The sequence below is a fragment of the Marmota marmota genome, unplaced genomic scaffold, assembly GCF_001458135.2.
Source record: "Marmota marmota marmota unplaced genomic scaffold, marMar, whole genome shotgun sequence".
NCBI classification, from domain to species: domain Eukaryota; kingdom Metazoa; phylum Chordata; class Mammalia; order Rodentia; family Sciuridae; genus Marmota; species Marmota marmota.
Genome location: NW_026000143.1, coordinates 424,927 through 444,901, shown reverse-complemented (window position 1 = coordinate 444,901; position 19,975 = coordinate 424,927). Strand labels below are relative to the sequence as shown.

At 57.0% G+C, this 19,975-nt stretch overlaps 2 protein-coding genes across 2 annotated transcripts in view; both read right to left on the bottom strand.

The window, feature by feature from the left end:
• Positions 1-8,777, bottom strand: part of Plxna1 (plexin A1) — a 55,276-nt gene extending 46,499 nt beyond the window's left edge. Inside the window, exon 1 of the mRNA XM_048786251.1 lies at positions 8,660-8,777. The gene's annotated coding sequence lies outside the window, so the exon portion shown is untranslated. The remainder of the gene's footprint in view (positions 1-8,659) is intronic.
• A 9-nt stretch (positions 8,778-8,786) lies between these two features.
• Positions 8,787-19,975, bottom strand: part of Chchd6 (coiled-coil-helix-coiled-coil-helix domain containing 6) — a 177,554-nt gene continuing 166,365 nt past the window's right edge. The window contains 2 exon segments of the mRNA XM_015506773.2: positions 8,787-8,996; positions 9,666-9,798. Of these exon segments, the coding sequence (XP_015362259.1) occupies positions 8,991-8,996; positions 9,666-9,798 (139 nt within the window). The 3' untranslated portion in view covers positions 8,787-8,990.

Sequence of the window (19,975 nt, the reverse complement as noted above, 5' to 3'; positions counted from 1 at the left end):
GGCGTCTGTTGGTGGCACGACACCTGCGCCGGTGCATCTGCCCCTACTGGCCGGGAAGCGCGGCCCCCTGCGGGCCCTGGGGGTGGGGGGTGGGGTGGTGCCCTCGGGGACACTGCCTGGGAGCCAAGTCCCCAGCCCCGGGTCCCTGCAGCGGGAGCCTCGGAGGACACGACCCCAATCCTGGCCACCTAGAGAAGGAAGCCGGGCGGGACGCAGGAGCTGGCCAGGCGCCCGACCCCCCGGGGAGCGGGGCGGCTCCAGCCCCTTAGCGACTGCGCTCATGGGCTGTGTCCCCGAAGGTGGGACACCAGGCTTCTCGCCCTGCGAAGGTCTCCCTGCGGGACAGCCAGCCCCTGCGAGCGCCAGGCACCCCCGACAGAGCACAGAGCCCCCCAAACGCTGTCCTGGGCGAGGAGAGCGCTGCGCGCGCGGGGTCCCCTCCTGTGACCTGCAGGGGACAGTTTGCACCGAGCGTGACTGGTGTCCTCCGTCCAGAGGGTGACCCTCGACAGTCCCAGGGGTCCCTCTGCATCTCCTTAGCAGCCTCCCTCTTTGCCGTGCTAAGCCTCCCCTGGCTTTTCCTGGGGTGTGGCCACTTGTGTTGGGCTCTCAGAATGGCAATATTCTTTTGTGTGACTTGTTTGGGGACATTACAGAAGTGGGATCACACCATGTGTGCTGCTTGCTCTGCTCCCAGGCAGCTGTTCTCGGGGACTTTGGTAGGATTCTTGCACTTTCTGCAGCTGATCGTCCAGGCACTGGGTTGACCCCTGCTCGGGGCTCTGATGAGCATGTCACCCATGTGACTTTGCTGGGCACGTTTAGACCCAGGGGTGGACTGTCTGGCCGCGCATGGGGGTGCATTTAGCTCTCCAGATGGATGGCCCCGGTTCACAGCCCCAGCCCTGATGTCCCCTGTCCCCTGCTGCCTCCCACCCCCATCAACCCTGGGTCCAGTCAGGTCTTAATGGTAGAGACTAGATTTTCATGGTGGATTTCATATTTCATGTCCCCAAATGAGGCTGAGCACCTTTTTCAAAAGTCCTGTTTGCAGCTCAGTGCAGAGATGCACGCCTGTCATCCCAGCAGCTCAGGAGGCTGAGGCAGGAGGATCGCAAGTTGGAGGCCAGCCTCAGTAATTGAGTAAGACCCTGTTTTGAATCGGGATGTGGCGCCGTGGTTAAGCACCCCTGGGTTCAATCCCTGATACTTCCCCCCAAAAAAAGTCCTATTTGCTATTTAACTTGCCGTCATCTCGTACTGACAGTCCATGAAGGTGCACTAATGTGGTACAGATGGGTAAACTGAGGCTGCAGAGAGGGAGAGACCTGCCCATTTCCCAGCTGGCCAGTGGCAGAGCTGGGAGCAGCTCATCCAGCCGTTGGTGGTCCTGACCCAAATCACTCTGTTTCATTGTCCCCCCACCCCCCTTCCCTGGAGCTCGGGACCTGAGATCCTTCTTTCCTTGTGAACTTCTGGGTCACTCACAGCTGGATGTGGGTCCAGAATGGCCAGTTAATGTGGAGCGAGTCCTGTCTGTCCCCTGAACCTCACTTCTCTCCTATACCACTCTGTCTTCTGTGGGACCACTCAGGGTTCTTCCTGTTCTGGGCTCAGTGACCCCCAAGAGAGCCCTGACCTCCCTGTTGAGGTCCAGCCCTGACCTCCCTTTTGAGGTCCAGCCCTGACCTCCAACTGTCTCCTAGGAGAGTTTAGAGGCCCCATCCCCAGCCCCCCCTTTTTTTTTTCTTTGTATTTTTTTTTTTTTTTTTCAGAGACAGGGTGTTTCACTGAATTGCTTATGGGACTCGCTAAGTGGCTGAGGTCTTGGCCTCCAACTTGCGATCCTCCTACTTTAGCCTCCTGAGCTGCTGGGATGAGAGGTGTGCACCACTGCGCCTGGCTAGGGAAGGATTCCTTAAACAAGATGTTAAAAATAAATAAAAAAAGAAACTATGGATCATTTTGACTCCATTAAAATTAGTTGTTTTCTGTTATGGAGACACTCTGGAATTTCAAAGACGCTCTCTTCCAACACATAGGATGGACAATAATATATAAAGAGCTCCCAAGAATCAACAAGAAAAGGACAACCAGCCAGAGGCAGAGGAAGAGAAGACCTCCGCAGGTCATTTTCTGGACAGCAAAATGGCAAGTGGCTGTTGCTACCGAGGAGCCCTGAGTGGCAGGTCCCGAGTTCCCGCCCCAGCAGCACCCTCCCTCTGGTTTAGTTCTGAGGTCCTCCTTGCGTGACCTCATGGATTCTGACCCTGTGCTCTTCAAGTGTGGAAGGAGAAGTGGAATGCCAGTGACAGTGGTGGAGCTAGGAGTCGACCCTGGGTCTGCGGCTTTGGGGCTCCTGACCCCACATCACACGGAGGGGAAATGAGTCAGCTGTTCTGGGTTTTCTCTGCGGTTTTCAATTCTGTGTGCCTGACACAGTCCAGGGCACAGGGCAGCTGACTGTGCAAATGAGGAATGACTCCTAGGAACTTGCTTCTGTCCCGGGGTGTCTGGGCCATTGGAGCAGTTTCAGGGGTCCTTTCTGCATTTGTATGACTCAGAGTGACCTCAAAAAACAGACTCCCGGGGGCTTTCTTCCCTTTTCCAGGTGGCCCCAGCACTGGGAGGCCCAGTCCCCAGGGGGACAGCCCACTGATCCCTGGCCACCAGGCTCAGATCTGGACCCCATCCTGTGCTAGGCAGGGTGGCCCACCTCTGTCACCCCAGCAGCTCAGGAGGCTGAGGCAGGAGGATGGCCAGGTGGAGGCCAGCCTCACCACCTCCCCAGAGCCTTGCTTTTTTTTTTTTCTTTCTTTCTTTTTTTGGCACTGGGGGGTCGAACCCAGTGCCACCTTATTCCTGCCTTTTTTTTGTATTTTATTTAGAGACAGGGTCTCACTGAGTTGCTCAGGGCTTTGCTAAATTTCTGAGGCTGGCCTCCACCTGGCGATCCTCCTGCCTCAGCCTCCTGAGCTGCTGGGATGACAGGCGTGGGCCACCCAGCCCAGCCCCCAGTGGCTTTCTCTGACACACTAAATAACTCCACTTGTGCAAACACGCACTCGCACCCCACATTCACATAAGCCCGCTCACGCACACTCCCTGCACATACAGACATGCCTGCCTCCCTGACCCTCTGGCTCAACAAATTCACTGTCCCCACACTCGGGCGGGGACAGAACCCAGTTCCAGGGCAGGCAGTCTGGTCCTGGGGCAGGCGCTCCGACCCCTGCTCTGCCGTGTGGCCCAGCTGGGTGGTTTCAAGATGCCTACATCTGGGGACCCTATATGCCAAAGGCCACCACACTGTCCCCAACTGCTTCCTAGTCCTGCACCAAGGACACCTTCCTGTCTCACTTTCCCCATCCTGTGCCCCTGACTAGGAGTGTCCCCAGGGTCCTATTCCCAGGCTCCAGAAAGTTCTAGCCAACTGACTGCAGCCCCAGCCCCAGCCCCAGGACCCCGCCTCGGCTTCCTGTCTCTGTCCCGGCCAGATCTGTCACCGCCCAGCCCCTGGCCTTGGAGAGACAACCAGGACTCTGTCAACACAAGCGCGTCCACCCCCGCTGTCCCCTGCCACACACACAGGTGTCCCCCAAGAGCTACAGACCCAGATGCCAAGGAGGCACAGGGCAGGGGCTGGCCCTGGCGGTGACCTCGAGGGACCTGCTCACGACACACGCAAGAGGAGCCAAGCCAGTGGGGTTTGTGGCCCCCAGCTCAGCACTGTCACCCCGAGTCGCACAGCCAGGTCACCAGGGATGTCACCAAGGCCCATCATCTCGGGGCCTTTGGACTCCAGAAAAGTCATCCCAGATAGAATCAGGACAGCAAGAGAGCAGGAGGTGAGACTCTCGGCATCTCCTCCTCTCCTCCCTCTTTCTTTTGGGCCTGGGGATGGACCCCAGGGTGCTCGACCCCTGAGCCCCATCCCCTTTCTGTGTTTTATTGAGAGACAGGGTCTCGCTGAGTTGCTTAGGGCCTCGCTGTGGCTGAGGCTGGCCTCCACCTGGCGATCCTCCTGCCTCAGCCTCCAGAGTTCCAGGATCACAGGCGTGGGCCACCGTTCCCAGCAGAGACAATGGCCTCTCATTGTGCTAAAAATACAGGGTAGAAATGGGGAAGCTGGACTTTCCTCTCCCAACAGTCAGGCGCAAACCTCAGTGCCCCCCACCAAAAAAAAAAAAAAAAAAAAATCACTCGTTGAGCAAACACCATCCACACGGAGGTGATTCCAGCTCTGATCCAAGACCCTGACAGGTGAGGCAGGGATCCAAGTTGGAGGCCAGCCTCTGGGACTCAGGGAGGCCCTGCCTCCAAAATAAAAGAGATCCAAAAAAGGGCCAAGGACCCAGCTCAGTGGTGGACCACGGCGGGCCTCATCCCTGGTACTGAAGAGGAAAGGATGAAAATTCCTAAAACAAGTGCAAAATCTCAGGAAATCCAGGAGGGCCCAATGGCTAGTTCAGAATTTTTAAAAAGGAAACATACAACAGCAGGAAAAATAATAATGATTTTAAAAATTCCGTAACATACCAGAGTAGGAGAAAAATTTAGTGGATATGAGGATAGAAAAAGGAGGGAATTTCCAGTTTGAAAAACAGGAAAAAATAGACAGAAGGGAAATAAATAGCAGCTCAAAGGCTTCTGGGTCTTACAAAAGGTCTAACATCAGGTCGAGGTGTCGGAGGGAGCGGAGAAAGGGGGTGAGGCCGAACAGGTATTCAAAGAAATAATGACTATTTCCAGAAATCGGTAAGGGACAGAGTCCTACAGATCCAAGGAATGGATGAGTCCCCAACAATCCAGAGAAATCCACATCCACACGTGTCTTATTCAAACTTCCAAAAACGAAAAAAAAGAAATCTTGCAGGCAGCTACAGATAAACAGCACCTTCCTTTTAGATGAAGACGATCAAACTGATGTGGATTTCTGTGGAATATTACTCAGCCATAAAAAAGAAACAAATGATGGCAATTTGCCGGTAAATGGATGGAGCTGGAGACGATCGTGCTAAGCAAAATAAGCCAGTTCCCCAAAAACCAAAGGCTGACTGTTCTGACAGGCAGATGCTAAACAAAAAGAAAAAATTGAAAGAATTTTTTAAAAGGATGCGGATTTATCAGCATCGCATACAAAAATAAGCCAATAAAATAAAAGCGTGCTGTCCATCTACAACTGGAAAAAAGATCGAAAAAAAAGAAAAGTGTGGAAATTTAATCCAATTATGGGGTTTAGAGGTGAGGTCCTGGGAGGCGATCAGGATCAGCTCAAGGTGGAGTCCCCACAATGGAATCCTGGTGGTCCATTGATCGATGATCGACACTGACATTGAACCCAGGGTCCCTTTCCCACTGAGCCACATCCAGGGCCGCTTCTTTCTTTCTTTGGGCCAGGAATTGAACCCTCAGGTGCTTAACCACCGAGCCACATCCCCAGCCTCTGTTTTTATATTTTATTTAGAGACCGGGCCTCACTAAGTTGCTGAGGCTGCTTTGAACTCACCATCCTCCTGCCTCAGCCTCCTGAGCGGCTCAGATGACAGGGGTGTGCCACAGCGCCCAGCTCACTTTGCCATGTCCATGGGTCCAGTGTCACCAACACTAAGGACGCCATTTTCATCTCAGCCACTGGATGCGTGTGCTCAAGTGTGGCTTTTACATCGCATTTCCCTGGCAAATTATTATTATTACTATTATTGTTATTATTATTATTATTATTTAATTCTGTGGTGCTGGGGATAAAACCCAGGGCCTTGTGCCTGCGAGGCAAGCGCTCTCCACTGAGCTGTGCGACCAGCCAATTTTTTGAACTCACCATGAACCAATCGCTTTCCCTTGAGAGTTTCTGGATATTACTTTGTTAGCTCTGGGGAGATATTTCTTATCTTCCTTTAAACCCCAAAATGGAACTAGAGGGAAAGAGCAGTTCTCTCTAGAAGCTGAGAATCAAATAACTGTCACACAGGGAAAACGGAGCTCAGAGTCAGAATCCAGATCCCAGTAACCATTTCAGCTCCTGGATCCAGCCGTGCCTGAAGCTTGCTTTGGAATTCTCTGTCCAGAGACTCTTTTTGGAGCTGGGGATGAGTACACTAGGATGGAGCTAGGGGTCTGTCACTTGTGCTAAAGGGCTCTGAAGGACCCAGGACCCCGATTCTCCAGAATACAGACATTCCGGAGACCTATGCAGCTGGAGAAAGTCAGTCGGCAGGAGTGGCGGGGAACTCCTTGACCGTCAGACTCTTTTTCCATCCCGGCTCCCCGCCCGCCGTCTGCACCCTCCCTCATCACTCAGTGTGTTCTGAGGCTGAATAACCGTGTAATTGGTCCATCCGTTCCATCGTCAAACTTGGCAAATATGGTTTTCATAATTAGTTGGTGTTTACTTAACAGGAATAACCAGCCCATTAAATTTAATGAGCCAGGTTATCGCGTATGAGGGAGGCATGTTGGGCCTTAAGAGCAAACCCGCTTTGTTCTCGTAGGTTCCAGGGTGGGGAGCTGCCACGGCTTGCCCGAGCCTGGGTGTGGGAATCCCCCGGGGACCGCACCCCACCCACCACCCCCACTTTCCCCTTGGCCTTTCCTCCATGGTCTGACTGTGTTTTTGGGGAGGTGCTGGCGACGGGTCCTCGACCACCGAGTCGTGCCCTGGCCTCTACGATTTTTATTATATTAAAAATTAGAATTTTTTTATACTAGGAATTGGACTCAGGGGTGCTTTACCACTGAGCCAGCCCTTCTAATTTTTTTTTTTTTTTAAATTTAGAGACAGGGTCTCGCCGAGTTGCTCAGGGCCTCACTAAGTTACTGAGGCTGGCCTCCACCTGGCGATCCTCCTGCCTCAGCCTCCCGAGCCCCTGGGATGACGGGCAGAGCCACAGCACCCAGCCCTGCACTGACCGCCTGTGCAGAGACCCAGAGACATGGACAGACGGCCACAGGTGTGCACAGACCCGCTCAGGGCACGCACACAGAGGCATCTGTATGCACATGCAGAAAGGCCGCGCACACCCCTGTGGACGTGCACACACACTGTGAATCCTGCAGACACTGAGATGGGCACAGGAAGACCCATGTCACGGGCACAGCTGGCCCTTCTCTCACCCCAACCCAGATCCCCAGAAAATAGTTCAGGAGAGGACCCCATGGACCTGCTGAACTCACTCTGGTCCTTTGGGAGGCTGAGGTCTGGGGGCAGGAGTCCATCCACGGAGGCCCTGGGCCTGGTCTGCCAGGGTCTGCCTGTGGGGGTACGGCAGGGCCGGGCCCAGAGGGAAGGTCAGCTGGGCTGGGCTCCCCGCGGGCATCCTGGCACCATCAGCTCCTGCGGCGGCCCTGGGTGGGGCCCTGTCCCATTCCCCAGCTTGGGAGGACTCGAGGCTGACACCTGGCTTGGCCTGAAGAGCCCGGGGCATGACGACAGCCCCCCACTTACTCCCCCCAACAGGGCTCCATTGCTGGGAACTCCCAGTGCAAACACCAGAGACCCAGGTGCAAAAGACGACCGAAAGGGGACCTTGCTGGCTTGGGTTAGCTTCAGGTACGGCTGGATCCAGGTGCTCAGTGACTTCACACACTTTCTCTGTCCCTTGTTTAAAAGAAAGAGGGGACCACAGGTGTTCCTTAGAAACCCTGGTCACAGACGTCGCTCTCCTGTTGAGGGGGAATCTGTTGGGGGGTGTGGGAAAAGAGGGGGGCGCTGGGGGGGTGCTCTATGCCACCGGCAGTTCCAAGGGCAGGTGACGAAGGCTCAGCAGGATTCCTGGGCAGAGGCCGGAGACGGGGCCTGGCATGTGGACGCTGGACAAAGCCCTGGAGGCCACAGGCTGGGGGCGGGGGGTCTTCAGAAGGGCTCATGGCTTCTAGCTGGAGAATGGCTTTGATGTCACTTCCAAAGGTCACTTGGCCGGTGACCTGTGACTCCTCCTTCCAGAAGGCTCTCTCTCTGCCTGCAGGGCTAATCCCAGGGTGTCCTCTGACTCCCCCAAACACCGGCCCCTGTTTCCTGGCTGTCCCTCTGCCCTGCGTCTCAGGCCCGGGAATCACCCACCCCCAGGGCAGAGGCCTGCACATTTTTGGGGTGAGGGGTACCAGGGATGGAACCCAGGAGTGCCTCACCCCCTGAGCCCCGTCCCCAGCCCTTTTTCTATTTTATTTAGAGACAGGGTCTCGCTGAGTGGCTCAGGTCCTCGCTAAGTGGCTGAGGCTGGCCTCCACCTGGCGATCCTCCTGCCTCAGCCTCCGGAGCCCCAGGCGTGTGCCCGCACCTGGCTTCTTCCCTGTCCCGGTCAGACTCAGAGCCCTGTTGACGCCCTGGTCACTGCTGACACCCACAGCCCCCAGGACAGGGGTGCTGGGCGCTCAGGCCTGGCAGCCTCCACCTGAGCCGAGGGACGTGGCTCAAGGACACGGGACGGGACTGCTTCCTGCTGAGACCCCACACCCCTCAGCCTGGTGGCCCTGAGCCCCACTGTCCCTTCCCGCCCTGCTGTGCTCTTCTGGGACAGCTGTCCCCCAGCAGTGGACCTCCTGCCCCCCTGGCCTGTGCGTTGGGCCTCAGGGCCGAGGCCAGAGGACCCTCCAGGAGGCCGGTGGCCGCCCTGCTCCATCCCTGGACAGAGCCGCTGTCCCTCTTGCCGCTCGCTCGTACCTGCTTCTGCGTGGCCTTTGCTGTCCCCTGCTGGGGGGGGGCCACTCCCCGGGGGCAGCGGCCTGTGTGGCAGGGTCCACAGAGCTGGACAGAGTGGGCGGCAGTGAGCGCTTCTCGAGTGAAGGACTGAAAACAAAGGCATCTGCTTTATTTGCTCCTGCACGTGACACATGCTCTGTCCCCTGGCCCGGGGCCGCCCAGCCCGAGGCCCAGGTGGACGCCCAGCTGGGAGGGCAGGGCACAGCGGCTGTGGCTTGGGGTCCGTGTCCCACGACTGGTCCTTTCCCCAGGGCTCCAAGTCACTGCCAGGGCCGGGGACGATGGCGGCTTCTCAGCCCTGCAAAGACAGCGGCCGGAGTCCAGTCAGGCCCCTCTGCCCGGCTCCAGGACTCCGTGACACGTCCCTGGACACCACAGGGTCCCTCCTCACCAGCCGCCCCCCGAGACTTGACTGTGTCTCTGCGGCTCCCAGCAGGTCAGAGGCCCTCGCGTGTCCCCACAGAAACACCGGCTGCCCAGGGCACCCTCCCTCCCTGTCCCCACTCTGGCACGTGTGACAGGCACCTTGGGCACTCAGGAGCGTGTGGTGCGCCAGGGTGGCCCCCACCTCAGGTTCTTCTTCTTGGGCCAGGGCTGCTCACCCCAGCCCCTCTTTTATTGTATCTAGAGACAGGGCCTCGCTGAGTCGCGGAGGCCGGCCTCCACCTGGCGATCCTCCTGCCTCGGCCTCCAGCAGCCGTCCTCCATCCTTCCCACAGCATTTGACCTGCCCAGCCTCCCCCCTCTGGGAAGGGCCCAGGTTGGAGTCCCTGGAGGTAGTGAGGCTCCTCTGGTGGCCTGGGGCACGGGGAAGGGCTGGACCCAGCCCGGAGCAGCCTTAAGGCCTCACGCCGGCTCCTGGGTCTGCACAGGGCAGAACCTCCTGGAAGGGAGGACGCAGCTGGCCAGGGTGGAACGTCAGGGCTCTGGGGCCGTGTCCCAGGCCCCCGGGGAGCGGGTGGCTCACCTTGTGGGCGCTCACGCAGTGCTGGTAGGCCTTCACCAGGTCTGAGCAGCACAGCACCTCGCTCAGGTGGTCACGGTAGCAGCGGAGGATCTGGGCCTGCAGGCCCGAGCACACGGGCTCCACCCTGCGGGGCCTGCGGGGGACAGAGCAGGGAAGGCCAGGTGACCCGGGCTGCCCAGAGGACAGGGAGCCCAGGCGCTCGGCCTCCCTCGACACCCACGTGCCAGAGGCTCAGCGAAGCCACCGAGGCCCGTCCTGTTCATCAGAGTCACTCCAAAGCTAGAGGACGGGGGGGGGGGTCAGGCCTGGGCTGGTGGCCGAGGCTCCTGCCCGCAGGTGACATGCACAGGAACTGGGCTGTGGGCTCCACAGTGGGCGGTGTGTCTCCAGGGTGGGAAAGGGCAGCTGCGCGTTGGAGGCCAGCCTCCGGTAGCTGCCTCCTGAAGGCTTTTCTTTAATATCCTCATTGGAATTTGATTTAATCAATCAGTTAATTTATTTTTTTAAATCAGAATTGAACCCAGGGGCACCTGACCCCGAGCCCTGTCCCCAGCCCTGTTTTGTATTTTATCTAGAGACAGAGCCCCGCTGAGCTGCTTGGCCTCCCTGGGCTGAGGCTGGTAACCTGGGACTCCGACCACGGGTTTCCACACACGGTTACGTAAACATCCCACACTCTTTTTTGTCGCAATCTAGACAAATGGATATTTGCAGAACAATGAAACCTGGAAATCTCTAGAAATGCCTAAGAGGAAGCCAAAGAATTTCTGACTCACATTTCTTAGAAATAAACCTAGTAATATTCTGAGGTACTTTACGATCTTCTTTTGTTATTAAAGTAGCTTTGGAAACCACAAGTGAGTGTGTGTGTGTGTGAGTGTGTGTGTGTGTGAGTGTGTGTGTGTGTGTGGTATTGGGATAAAATCCAGCAGCCCCGTACCACTAAGCAACTTCCCCAACACTTTTTATTTTGAAACAGGCTCTTGCTAAGTTGCTGAGGCCGGCCTCCACCTTGCGATCCTCCTGCCTCAGCCTCCTGAGCTGTTGGGAGGACAGGCGTGGGCCACTGTACCCGGCTGTTTTCTGCTCTTCTTTACAAGCTGGTCTTCTGGACTCTGAGCCTCCTGAGGACGCAGGTTCCTCCTGAGAAGGGCTCTGCCATCGGGGGACCTCAGGTCTGGCTCCTGGCTGTCATCCCAGCAGCCCGGGAGGCTGAGGCAGGAGGATTGAGTTAGAGGCCAGCCTCAGACAGAGGCACAAGAGGAAGTTTCTTCTCAGTGACTGGACGTGGGCTGACGGGTCTCCACAAGGTGCCCTGGGAGGGGCACACGGCGGTCATCTTGGAGCCAGAGCTGTGACCCAATGAATGTCACAGTGGGACAGGAGGCGCACTGAGACTCACTGTGGGTTTTAAGTGAGCAGAGGAATGGCCTGATCGTGTGTCCCCGCGCCCAGGGCCTCGTGGGGCCCTGTCCCCTGCTGTCCTCTGCTCCCTTAGTCCTGGGTGCCTGGACGAGGCCCCTGCGCGTCCCAAGGGCAGGAGGAGCTGGGCTGTGTGAGATCTGTCCCTCAGACCAGTGTCGCCTCTGGGACTGCAGAGGCCTCTGTCCCCCGGGACTCGTCAGGGACAATGGGAGGCCCACGGTGGGCAAATGTCAACTGGAAGAAATTTCACCCACTTGTCCTCAAAAAGGCTGGGGAAGACAGAGCACAGTTCCCCAAGGAGGTGTCCTCTCTGAGGTGGCAGGGCCGCCGGGGGCAAGGCACTTGGGAAGGCAGGTGCCCTGGGCCACCCCAGCCCCCGAGACCCTGTTTTTTTGTTTTGGTCCCAGGGATCGAACTTGGGGACACTCGAGCCCTGAGCCCCGTCCCCAGCCCTGTTGTGTATTTTATTCAGAGACAGGGTCTCGCTGGGTGGCTCAGGGCCTCCCTTTGGCTGAGGCTGGCCTCTAACTCTCAATCCTCCTGCCTCAGCCTCCCGAGCTGCTGGGATGACAGGTGTGCGCCACCGCGCCCAGCGCGACCCTGTCACAATGCACACAGAACAGGTCAGACTGGTAGCGACCAGCGACACTTGGCCTGGTGAACAGCTGCTCTTCAAGGGCACAGATGAAGGTGTCCAGAGCGCTGTGGTCTTTCCCACGACAGGGACAAGTGCGAGGGCCACCCGCTGCCGAGGCCACCCTTGGGGACCAAGATCGAGTGGTCTGTGTGGCGCTGACGGGAGGGGATCCTGTGGCCAAGCCAGAGTGAAAGTGTCTGGTTTCCCAGGTGTCGGAGACAGTGACAAGGACGTCACCTCACGTCATAGGCTCTTATGCCCCCATCTGCCCACAGGGGCACATGGGTGCGGGTCTGTGTTGTGACATGCCACTCGGCGTGGACAACGGAGGCTGAGGCCCAGCAGGGCCTGGGATGGGGGTGCCCCTGCAGGAAGACGAGGTCCTGGCAGCCCTTGGGGGAGAGGAGGCTCTGGAGAGGAGCCCTGGGAGGCCGAACGCCACACTCAGGGCTTCCAGAGTCCTTCTTCCAATACCCTGGGCTGGTTCAGTCGCGGGCATGATGGCCCACGCCTGTCCTCCCAGTGGCTCTGGAGGCTGAGGCAGGAGGATCGCCAGGTGGAGGCCAGCCTCAACCCTCAGCAACTCAGCGAGACCCTGTCCCGAAATAAAATACAAAATAGGGCTGGGGACGGGGCTCAGGGGTCAGAAGCTTGCTGACTCCGAGCGCAGGGCCATCAGGAGGGTCCGGAAAGGGAGAGGCAGCCAGGGCCGGCCTCCCCCAGGCCCTGCTGGGTAGAGACGGTTTCACGCACCAACCTGGGTGACTGTCTCTGTCTCCCTCCGGTGACTCCCGCGGCCCAGGGCACCCGTGCCTGCTCACACGTGCGTCCCAGATCCTCTGAGCGCTCTCCTCACTTTATAGAATAAACGGAATCTCGTCGACTCATCCTCCTTCCATTACCGCTGCTGACATCAGTCTGATCACAGTGGCCTGGTGGGGACCGGGCCATCCTGTGTCCTCCTGAGTGGGGATGTCCACGGTGAGGCTTTTCATTAGAGGCTGTAGTCAGGAGCCTGCGAGGGCCACCGGACAATCCGTCTTCGTCAGGCCCAACCTCCTGCTCAGAAGGGGCTTCCTCCATAACCCGAGGCCCGCGCTGCGGCGCTCAGGGGACCAGCTGGTGACTCAGGACTCAGTTAACTGGCTGCTATCGACGAGGTGTCACTCAGCCTGCGTAAGTAGAACCCAGAGATCCTGCCATCGATCAACATGCCACTTGGGATCACCACGGGCCTCCAGCTGCCCTGGTGCGCAGGCAGGAGAAGCGGCCAGCCCAGAGCGGTGGCCTGTGGGAGGGCCCAGGAGGTGACCGCTCTCGGGAGGATGTATCAGGACACAGGGGCTCTGGTGGCCACAGAGAGGATGGAGGAGAGGCTGCCCGTCTTTGTTCCTTTGTTAGAGAAAAAAACAAAACATGCTGGGCACAGTGGCCCACGCCTGTCCTCCCAGCAGCTGGGGAGGCCGAGGCAGGAGGATCGGAAGTTGGAGGCCAGCCTCAGCCACTGAGCGAGGCCCTGAGCCACTCAGCGAGACCCTGTCTCTAAATAAAATAGAAAAAGGGCTGGGGACAGGGCTCAGGGTTCGAGGGCCCCTGGATTCAATCCCTGGTGTCCCCCCAAAAAGCACCAATCCAGCAAGCTGAGGCTGGGCATGTGGAAGCTGTCCCTCCGTGACATAGGAGTGTGGGTTTCTGGTGTCTGTCCTCCCGTGACGCTGAGCAGGGACAGGGATTCCGTCAATACGCTGAGCTTGGGCATTAATAATTAAGTGCCACCCGGGCTCTGGCTTCTTGCTGCTTCTCGGGCTGGAGACGGCATTGTACTGATGTACTTGAGGTCACCATGGTCTGGCGAGGGTCTGGCGGGTCTGACCTCCTGGCTTACTGGCCTCCCAGCCTCCCAGCCTCCCGGCCCGGGCCACAGAGGCCCCCTCCCTCTTGGCTGTCTTCAGTGGCTCACTCTTGCTCCCTGCAGTTTTGGGGTGTCTGCTCGTGGGCTGGAGTCCCTGCCAGGCTCTCCAGACCCATGGGGGGACCCACGTGCCCAGGAGACCCTCCCAGCAGCCGGTGCCCGCCACTGAGGGCTGGCGAAGGGGCCACACGCTACCTCTCGGGCCTGTCCCGGGCTCTGCCAAGGCCACCCTGGGCACCCACCAGTGGAGCGCGTGCGCCTGTCGGCACTGTGCCAAGGCCCTAGGCCCAGGCGTGAGGGTGCTAAGCATTGTCCCCTCCAGTCGGCCACTCGGGTGCACAGAGGCTGCAGTGTGTCACTGGCTCCGGGGAGAAGGCTGTCACCCAGAGACACAGAACCGGACCTTAACTGGTCACTAAGGCTGGCCTGACTCCAGCCAAGCCCTGGCCACATCTGTTCCTCCCTGGTCACCTCCTAGGGCTCTGCTCATGCTGTCCCCAGCAGCTCCGACCCCCCTGGACCCCACCAGGCCCTGGGTTCCTGGTGAGGTGCACCCTGACCTCCTGCTCCTCTGTCCCTGCTTCTGTCTTGCTGGGTCACGCCTTTGGTGTTCTCCTAAAAGGTCACTGTCAAGGGCGAGGCTGGGGCGCAGCGGCAGAGCGCACGTTCCATCCGCATGGAAATAAGGAAAGAAAATCAAGGCCTGGGTCCATCTACGGCTAAAAAATAAAGAAAATACGGGAATTCCGTGTCGTCCTTGACACCTTTCCAAAGGGGTTGGAAATTATTTCCAGAAAAAGCAAATAAGGAGCCCTTGGAGGGCCTGAGGCTGTGGCTCAGGGGCAGAGCGCTCGCCTGGGGCGCACGAGGCCCTGGGTTCGATCCGCGGCAGCCCAGAGAGGTAGAATAAAGGCCTGGTGTCCATCCACAACTAGAAAATGAAATCAAAGGGTGGCATTGGAGAGGACTGAATGTATTCAAAAGAATGCACTTCTCCCAAAAAAGAGCTGAGCAGATTTTGTCTTTCTTTTTCCGGCCGGGAACAGGGTTGGGGAAGTTTGACAAAGTGATTCTAAATCCATCTCCAAAAACAAGTTGGGAAGAGATGATCAAGGTAGAAGAGCTTGTTCTGCCAGAGAGTTAATATTTTAAATCACTGTAGCTCCACAGTGTGCTGCGGACACATTTATAACAGGCAGCACTGGTCTTGGGGCGCCCGGCTGGAAAGAGACCCATGGGGGGGGACTTTCCATCAGTGCTCATGGGGCACAGGACTATCCGTTTATGGGGGTTCATGTCTTACTCCCTGGTAAATCCCAGGGGGTTCTCTGCAGCAGCAAAATCTCAGAGGCTCTGGTCCTATTTTATCTAGAGACAGGGTCTCGCTGAGTGGCTGAGGGCCTGGCTCAGTGGCGGAGGCTGGCCTCCAACTTGCGATCCTCCTGCCTCGGCCTCCTGAGCCGTTGTATTCCAGGTGGGAGCCACCACGCCCAGCTGGGCTAGGTAACTTTTGATCTAGCAACTTCATCCACCAGAATTTACATAAGCTCACAAAGACAGAGTTGTTGGAAATCATTATATTGGAAAAAAAACTGGGTTCATTATATTGGAAAAATATTAGAAAGCACGGGGCTGGGTGGTGGCTCAGTGGTAGAGCACTTGCCTAGCAGGTGTGAGACACTGAGTTCAATTCTCAGCACCACATAAAAATAAATAAAATAAAGGTCCATTGATAACTAAAAAATATTTTTTAAAAATTGGAAAGGATCCATCAATCAGAGACTGATCATGTATGTTTGGGCCCGATCATGTAAGAGAATGGTAAGGTCACTCAATACGAACATATGAATCTACCTCTATTGACAGAGAAATATATCCATGGTCTGTGAGTGAGAAAAAAGACCCGTATGGTGCACAGGGACTTAGGGTCCTATTGATGTGCACTTATGTGGCTCTGCTCTGTGACTAAAAGTGATGTCATCAAAATAGAAGCAGAGTGAGATTTTGGATTTTTAAAACTCTTATTTTTTCTGTATCTTTTTTTTTTTTACAATATTCATATGTCATTTTTATAATCAGAGGACAAAACCATTTTTCATTTGGAAAAACTTTAAAGATGTATATACACACACACACACACACACACACACACACACTCATCTGCATATTTTGTCTCTTTTGCCATTTTAAGATGCTACAGAAAAATGGCAAATCAAACAACGGGTAGACACCCGAAGTACACCCTGTAGATTTAAAAAGTCCATTTCTTGTGGGTGCAGTGGTGCACACACCTGTCATCCCAGCGGCTTAGGAGGCTGAGGCAGGAGGATCGCAAGTTGGAGGCCAGCCTCAGCCAAAGCAAGGCCCTGGTTCAAAATAAAATACAAAATAGGGCTTGGGATGTGGCTCAGTGGTTGAGGGCCCCTGGGTTCAATCCCTGGTATGCTCCATCCTCCAAAAACCCCCCAAAAGTCCATTCCTCTGCCCCTGAGCCCCAGCCCTGCCCAGGTCTATTCATATGACAAACACACTTACTTCCTCTGCCACCAACCACATTAGATGGAGACAGATGGACATGAAACGCACACAGTAGGAGCTCAATAAATGTCTGTTGAGTTAGAAAAGGCAAAGGGGGTGCACTTATCTCTGAAATTCAAACAAGGAGTCACAAGTGCTCAGACGGAGTCCATGGACCGAGCGCAGCTGCAGAGTGTCTGTTAGGTCAGCCGTGTTGGTCACACTCAGAGACAGACAGACACACGGACAGACACACAGAGACTGAAGGAAACAATAGGCTGAAATAAGCACAAATTCCAGTGGACACAAATGCCACCTCCTGCACTTGGCTTTAAGGATCATCAGCGGCACAGGTGGGACAGGAGTGTGGTGGCTTAGGGGACGACACCCGTCTTCTAGAGTTATCTTCCTCACACACGTGTCCCATATGTCATTTCCAAGCCCAGACACTCCTTCCTGATGGCTTCCCAAGGCCCTGGCACTCAGAGTCCTCCTGCTCGGTAGTGTCCCCGCTGTCCCCTGGCCCGCCACGCCTCCCCTGGGGGTGGCTCCTGGAGGCAGGCAAGCTGGACTGGGACCTGACGCCCCTGCTCCTTGGCTCTGTGACCCTGGGCCACCTGCTCATCACTCTGTGACCCTGGGCCACCCCATTCACTGACTCCCAGCTTCTGGCCTGTACGGAGGGGCGATAGTGGGATAATGTCCTCAAGGTGCCTTGGGACCCGTCCAGGCTACAGGGAGGGTCTGAGGTGTACAAATGTCCCCACCTCGCTGCCTGTCTGCATGGAAAGGTTGACGGGGACCCCAGACAGCAAGAGAAGCCAGCTCTTGGGAAGAACAGGCCTGCCGGCTGGGATCAAAAGAGTGACGACTGGGTACAACTTTTCACAGTGTCCCTTATCATGACAAGGACTTCACTTTAAAGTCTTGTTGGCACTGGTCCCAGGGATTGGACCCAGGGGTGCTTAACCCCTGAGCCCCGTCCCCAGCCCTTTTTACGTTTTATTTAGAGACAGGGTCTCGCTGAGTTGCTGAGGGCCTGGCTAAGTGGCTGAGGCTGGCCTCCACCTGGCGAGCCTCCTGCCTCGGCCTCCCCAGCTGTTGGTATGACAGGCGTAGGCCACGGTGCCCGGCTACTACAAATTTGCAGAGAGGAAGTGGGTGCATCTACATACACTCTGCCAAGAGCCACTCGGGCCTTTTGTCTCTCTGGATTTCCTGGACCGTGAACCAGCCATTTCCTGCCCCATCAGCCCCAGCCAAAGCCCCAGCCCAGCCTCCCTACCTAAACCCAGTATTGTTCTCTTTTCTCTTTGAAAAATGCTTGTGCAGGCTGGAGCTGGGTCTCCCCAACAATCCAGCCTAATCCACGTGAGAGATTTGCTCTGCTGTCTAATCACCTTTTCATAATTTTTAAAAAATTCTTCAAGATGTCTTTCTGCTACCTTTGAACCAATCAACGCCGTTATGGGCCTCATTTGTATGACATGGGAAGTGCCATCAATTCTACACCCGTGAGGCCCTGTGAGCCTTTATCACCAACCAACCTATTTTCTCTGTCTTTAAGGAGACTCTTGGCCTTGGCTTCGACAGGCATTTAGACCGCGCGCCACATGGTTTGCAGCTGATGCAGCAACAATCCGTGTTAACAGAACCCGATGCCCAGCGCCCTTCTGTCACCGCCCCGACCTCCCTCGCCTGGCTCGCTTCCTCTGTGGGACTCTCTGCTGCTCCCCTGCCCTGCTGTCCTCCTGTCTGGAACCTCAGCCTGGGACTCAGCCTCGTCACCCCCAGACAAGTTGATGCCAGGCTTGGTGTGGTGCCTGGGGTTCAAGGTCGCTCCCTGGACAGGAGGGGACACTGTGCTGGCCCGTTGGGTGTCCTTAGCTTGAACCCAGGGGCGCTTAACCCCAGCCCTTTTTCTATTTTATTTAGAGACAGGGTCTCGCTGAGTGGCTCAGGGCCTGGCTCAGTGGCCGAGGCTGGCCTCCACCTGGCGATCCTCCGGCCTCAGCCTCCCCAGCTGCTGGGATGACAGGCGAGCGCCATTGCGCCCAACAAGATTTTGTTATAGAAAGGGCAGGAGGGTCTGAAAGGGACAGAGGCACAGAGGAGAAGTGTCACCTCTGAGACACACTGACGCCCTTCTTTGTGCCAATGCTGCCAAACTGGTTCTCGTGTATTCAAAACTGAGGGTGAAAGCACTTTCAAAGCCACTATGAGTGTAGCTCAAGACAGGACAGGTGACCTGGGCTCACGAGGGAACCCTAGAGCCATGTGACAAGCAAGGTACATGCTCTTTGCAAATTCCCAGACCTGACTCTGTGTTGAGTTGTCGACGGGCCTTTATTATTTATTGGTTGATTTATATGCAGGGCTGAGGAGGGACCCAGGGCCACCAAGCCCGGCCCTACAGGGGCGTCCTAAGAAAGGGACCGACTGTGCTTCCTGAAACCTCCTTGTGGAGAATCGACGTGGCATCTCCTCAGTCCCCTTTTCTACCCCCAGAGGCAGGAGCGAATTCACCTGACCCGAGGGGGAAATGTGACGATGAAGCAGGGTGACAGCGCAGAGCTCCCGGGCCCAGCTTCCAGGGGAGCCTGACAAGGCGCTCTGTGACAGTGACACAGTGCCCGTCTGTCAGGACTAATGACCCCAGAGGCGACTGTCATTAGCCACTCCACTAATTAGGGGCCTGTTTGTACAGCTAATGGGGACGGGAGTCACTGTGGGCTTAAGTGACACTCCCAGGCACAGTGACAGTGTCATCAGAGGGGACTCTGGAAGGTGATTCGCAGACCCCCATGAAATCCAAGGGGCCCCTGAAGCCAGGGTCATCTTGACAACGCAGGGGCGGGCACTGGACTCCTTGAGGAAACTTCTAGAAGGGGCCCCAGGGACCTGTGTGTGTGCCGGGTGGCATCTCGGCGCTCCCCCGGGAGAACAGCCCAGGCCATGCTGAAACTCATCTGGGGACAGGCTGGCTCAGACTTGGGACCCTCGTGCCTTCTGAGCGGCTGGGATCACACGTGTGGCCACCAGGCCCCGCATTCTGTGACCCTGGCCCCGCGGCCATCTTGGGACTCCTGTGGTCTTCGCCCTGCAGCGTCCACCCCTGTCCCTCAGACCTTGACCACTAAGGAGGACAGTCCCAGATCCCCCCCGAATGGGGTCCAGAGACACAGGAGCGTGGTCAGGTGGGCAGTGGGCCCTGGGCTGTGGCCCTCAGTTTTATTTGAACTTTCTGCCAAAGGCCAATCAGAGCCACCAAGGCCACTCAGGACGGCTCCCTTCCCTCCTCCCTGAGCCTGAAGACCTCAGTGATGAGGGACTGTCCTTGTCACCGTTGGGAGGCGCTTGAACAAGAGCTGAGCCCATATCTGGGGTTCAGGCAGATGTGGGATTTCACCTGCGCCTGTGGGATCTCGGGGAGTGACTCTTCCTAAAGGCTGTCACCTCTGGGACACGATTTAATGTGTCACCTAAACTTCCAGAGCCCTCCCCAGGCGCCTGGCAGTGGGAAGAAGCTGGGGTTGGGGCACAGCCCCTGCTGGACAAGTCCAGGGGAGTGAGCGGCCCTCTGGGGTGTGCGAGGTGGCCTCGGGGACAGAGCCCTGCTGCATGGGGACAGAGGAGGACGAGGCCCTGCTGTCTAGGATATGGGCACGTCCTCCTGACCACAGCCCAGGGGCTGCTCCCCAGGCGTCACCCAGGGCAGGAGCCCCCCACAAGGGCCAGTCCCTTTTGGTGCCAGTGCCAAAGAGCTCCTCAGACAGGGGACCCACCCGGGCTCTCTGGAGGGCAGGAGCAGGGGCCACA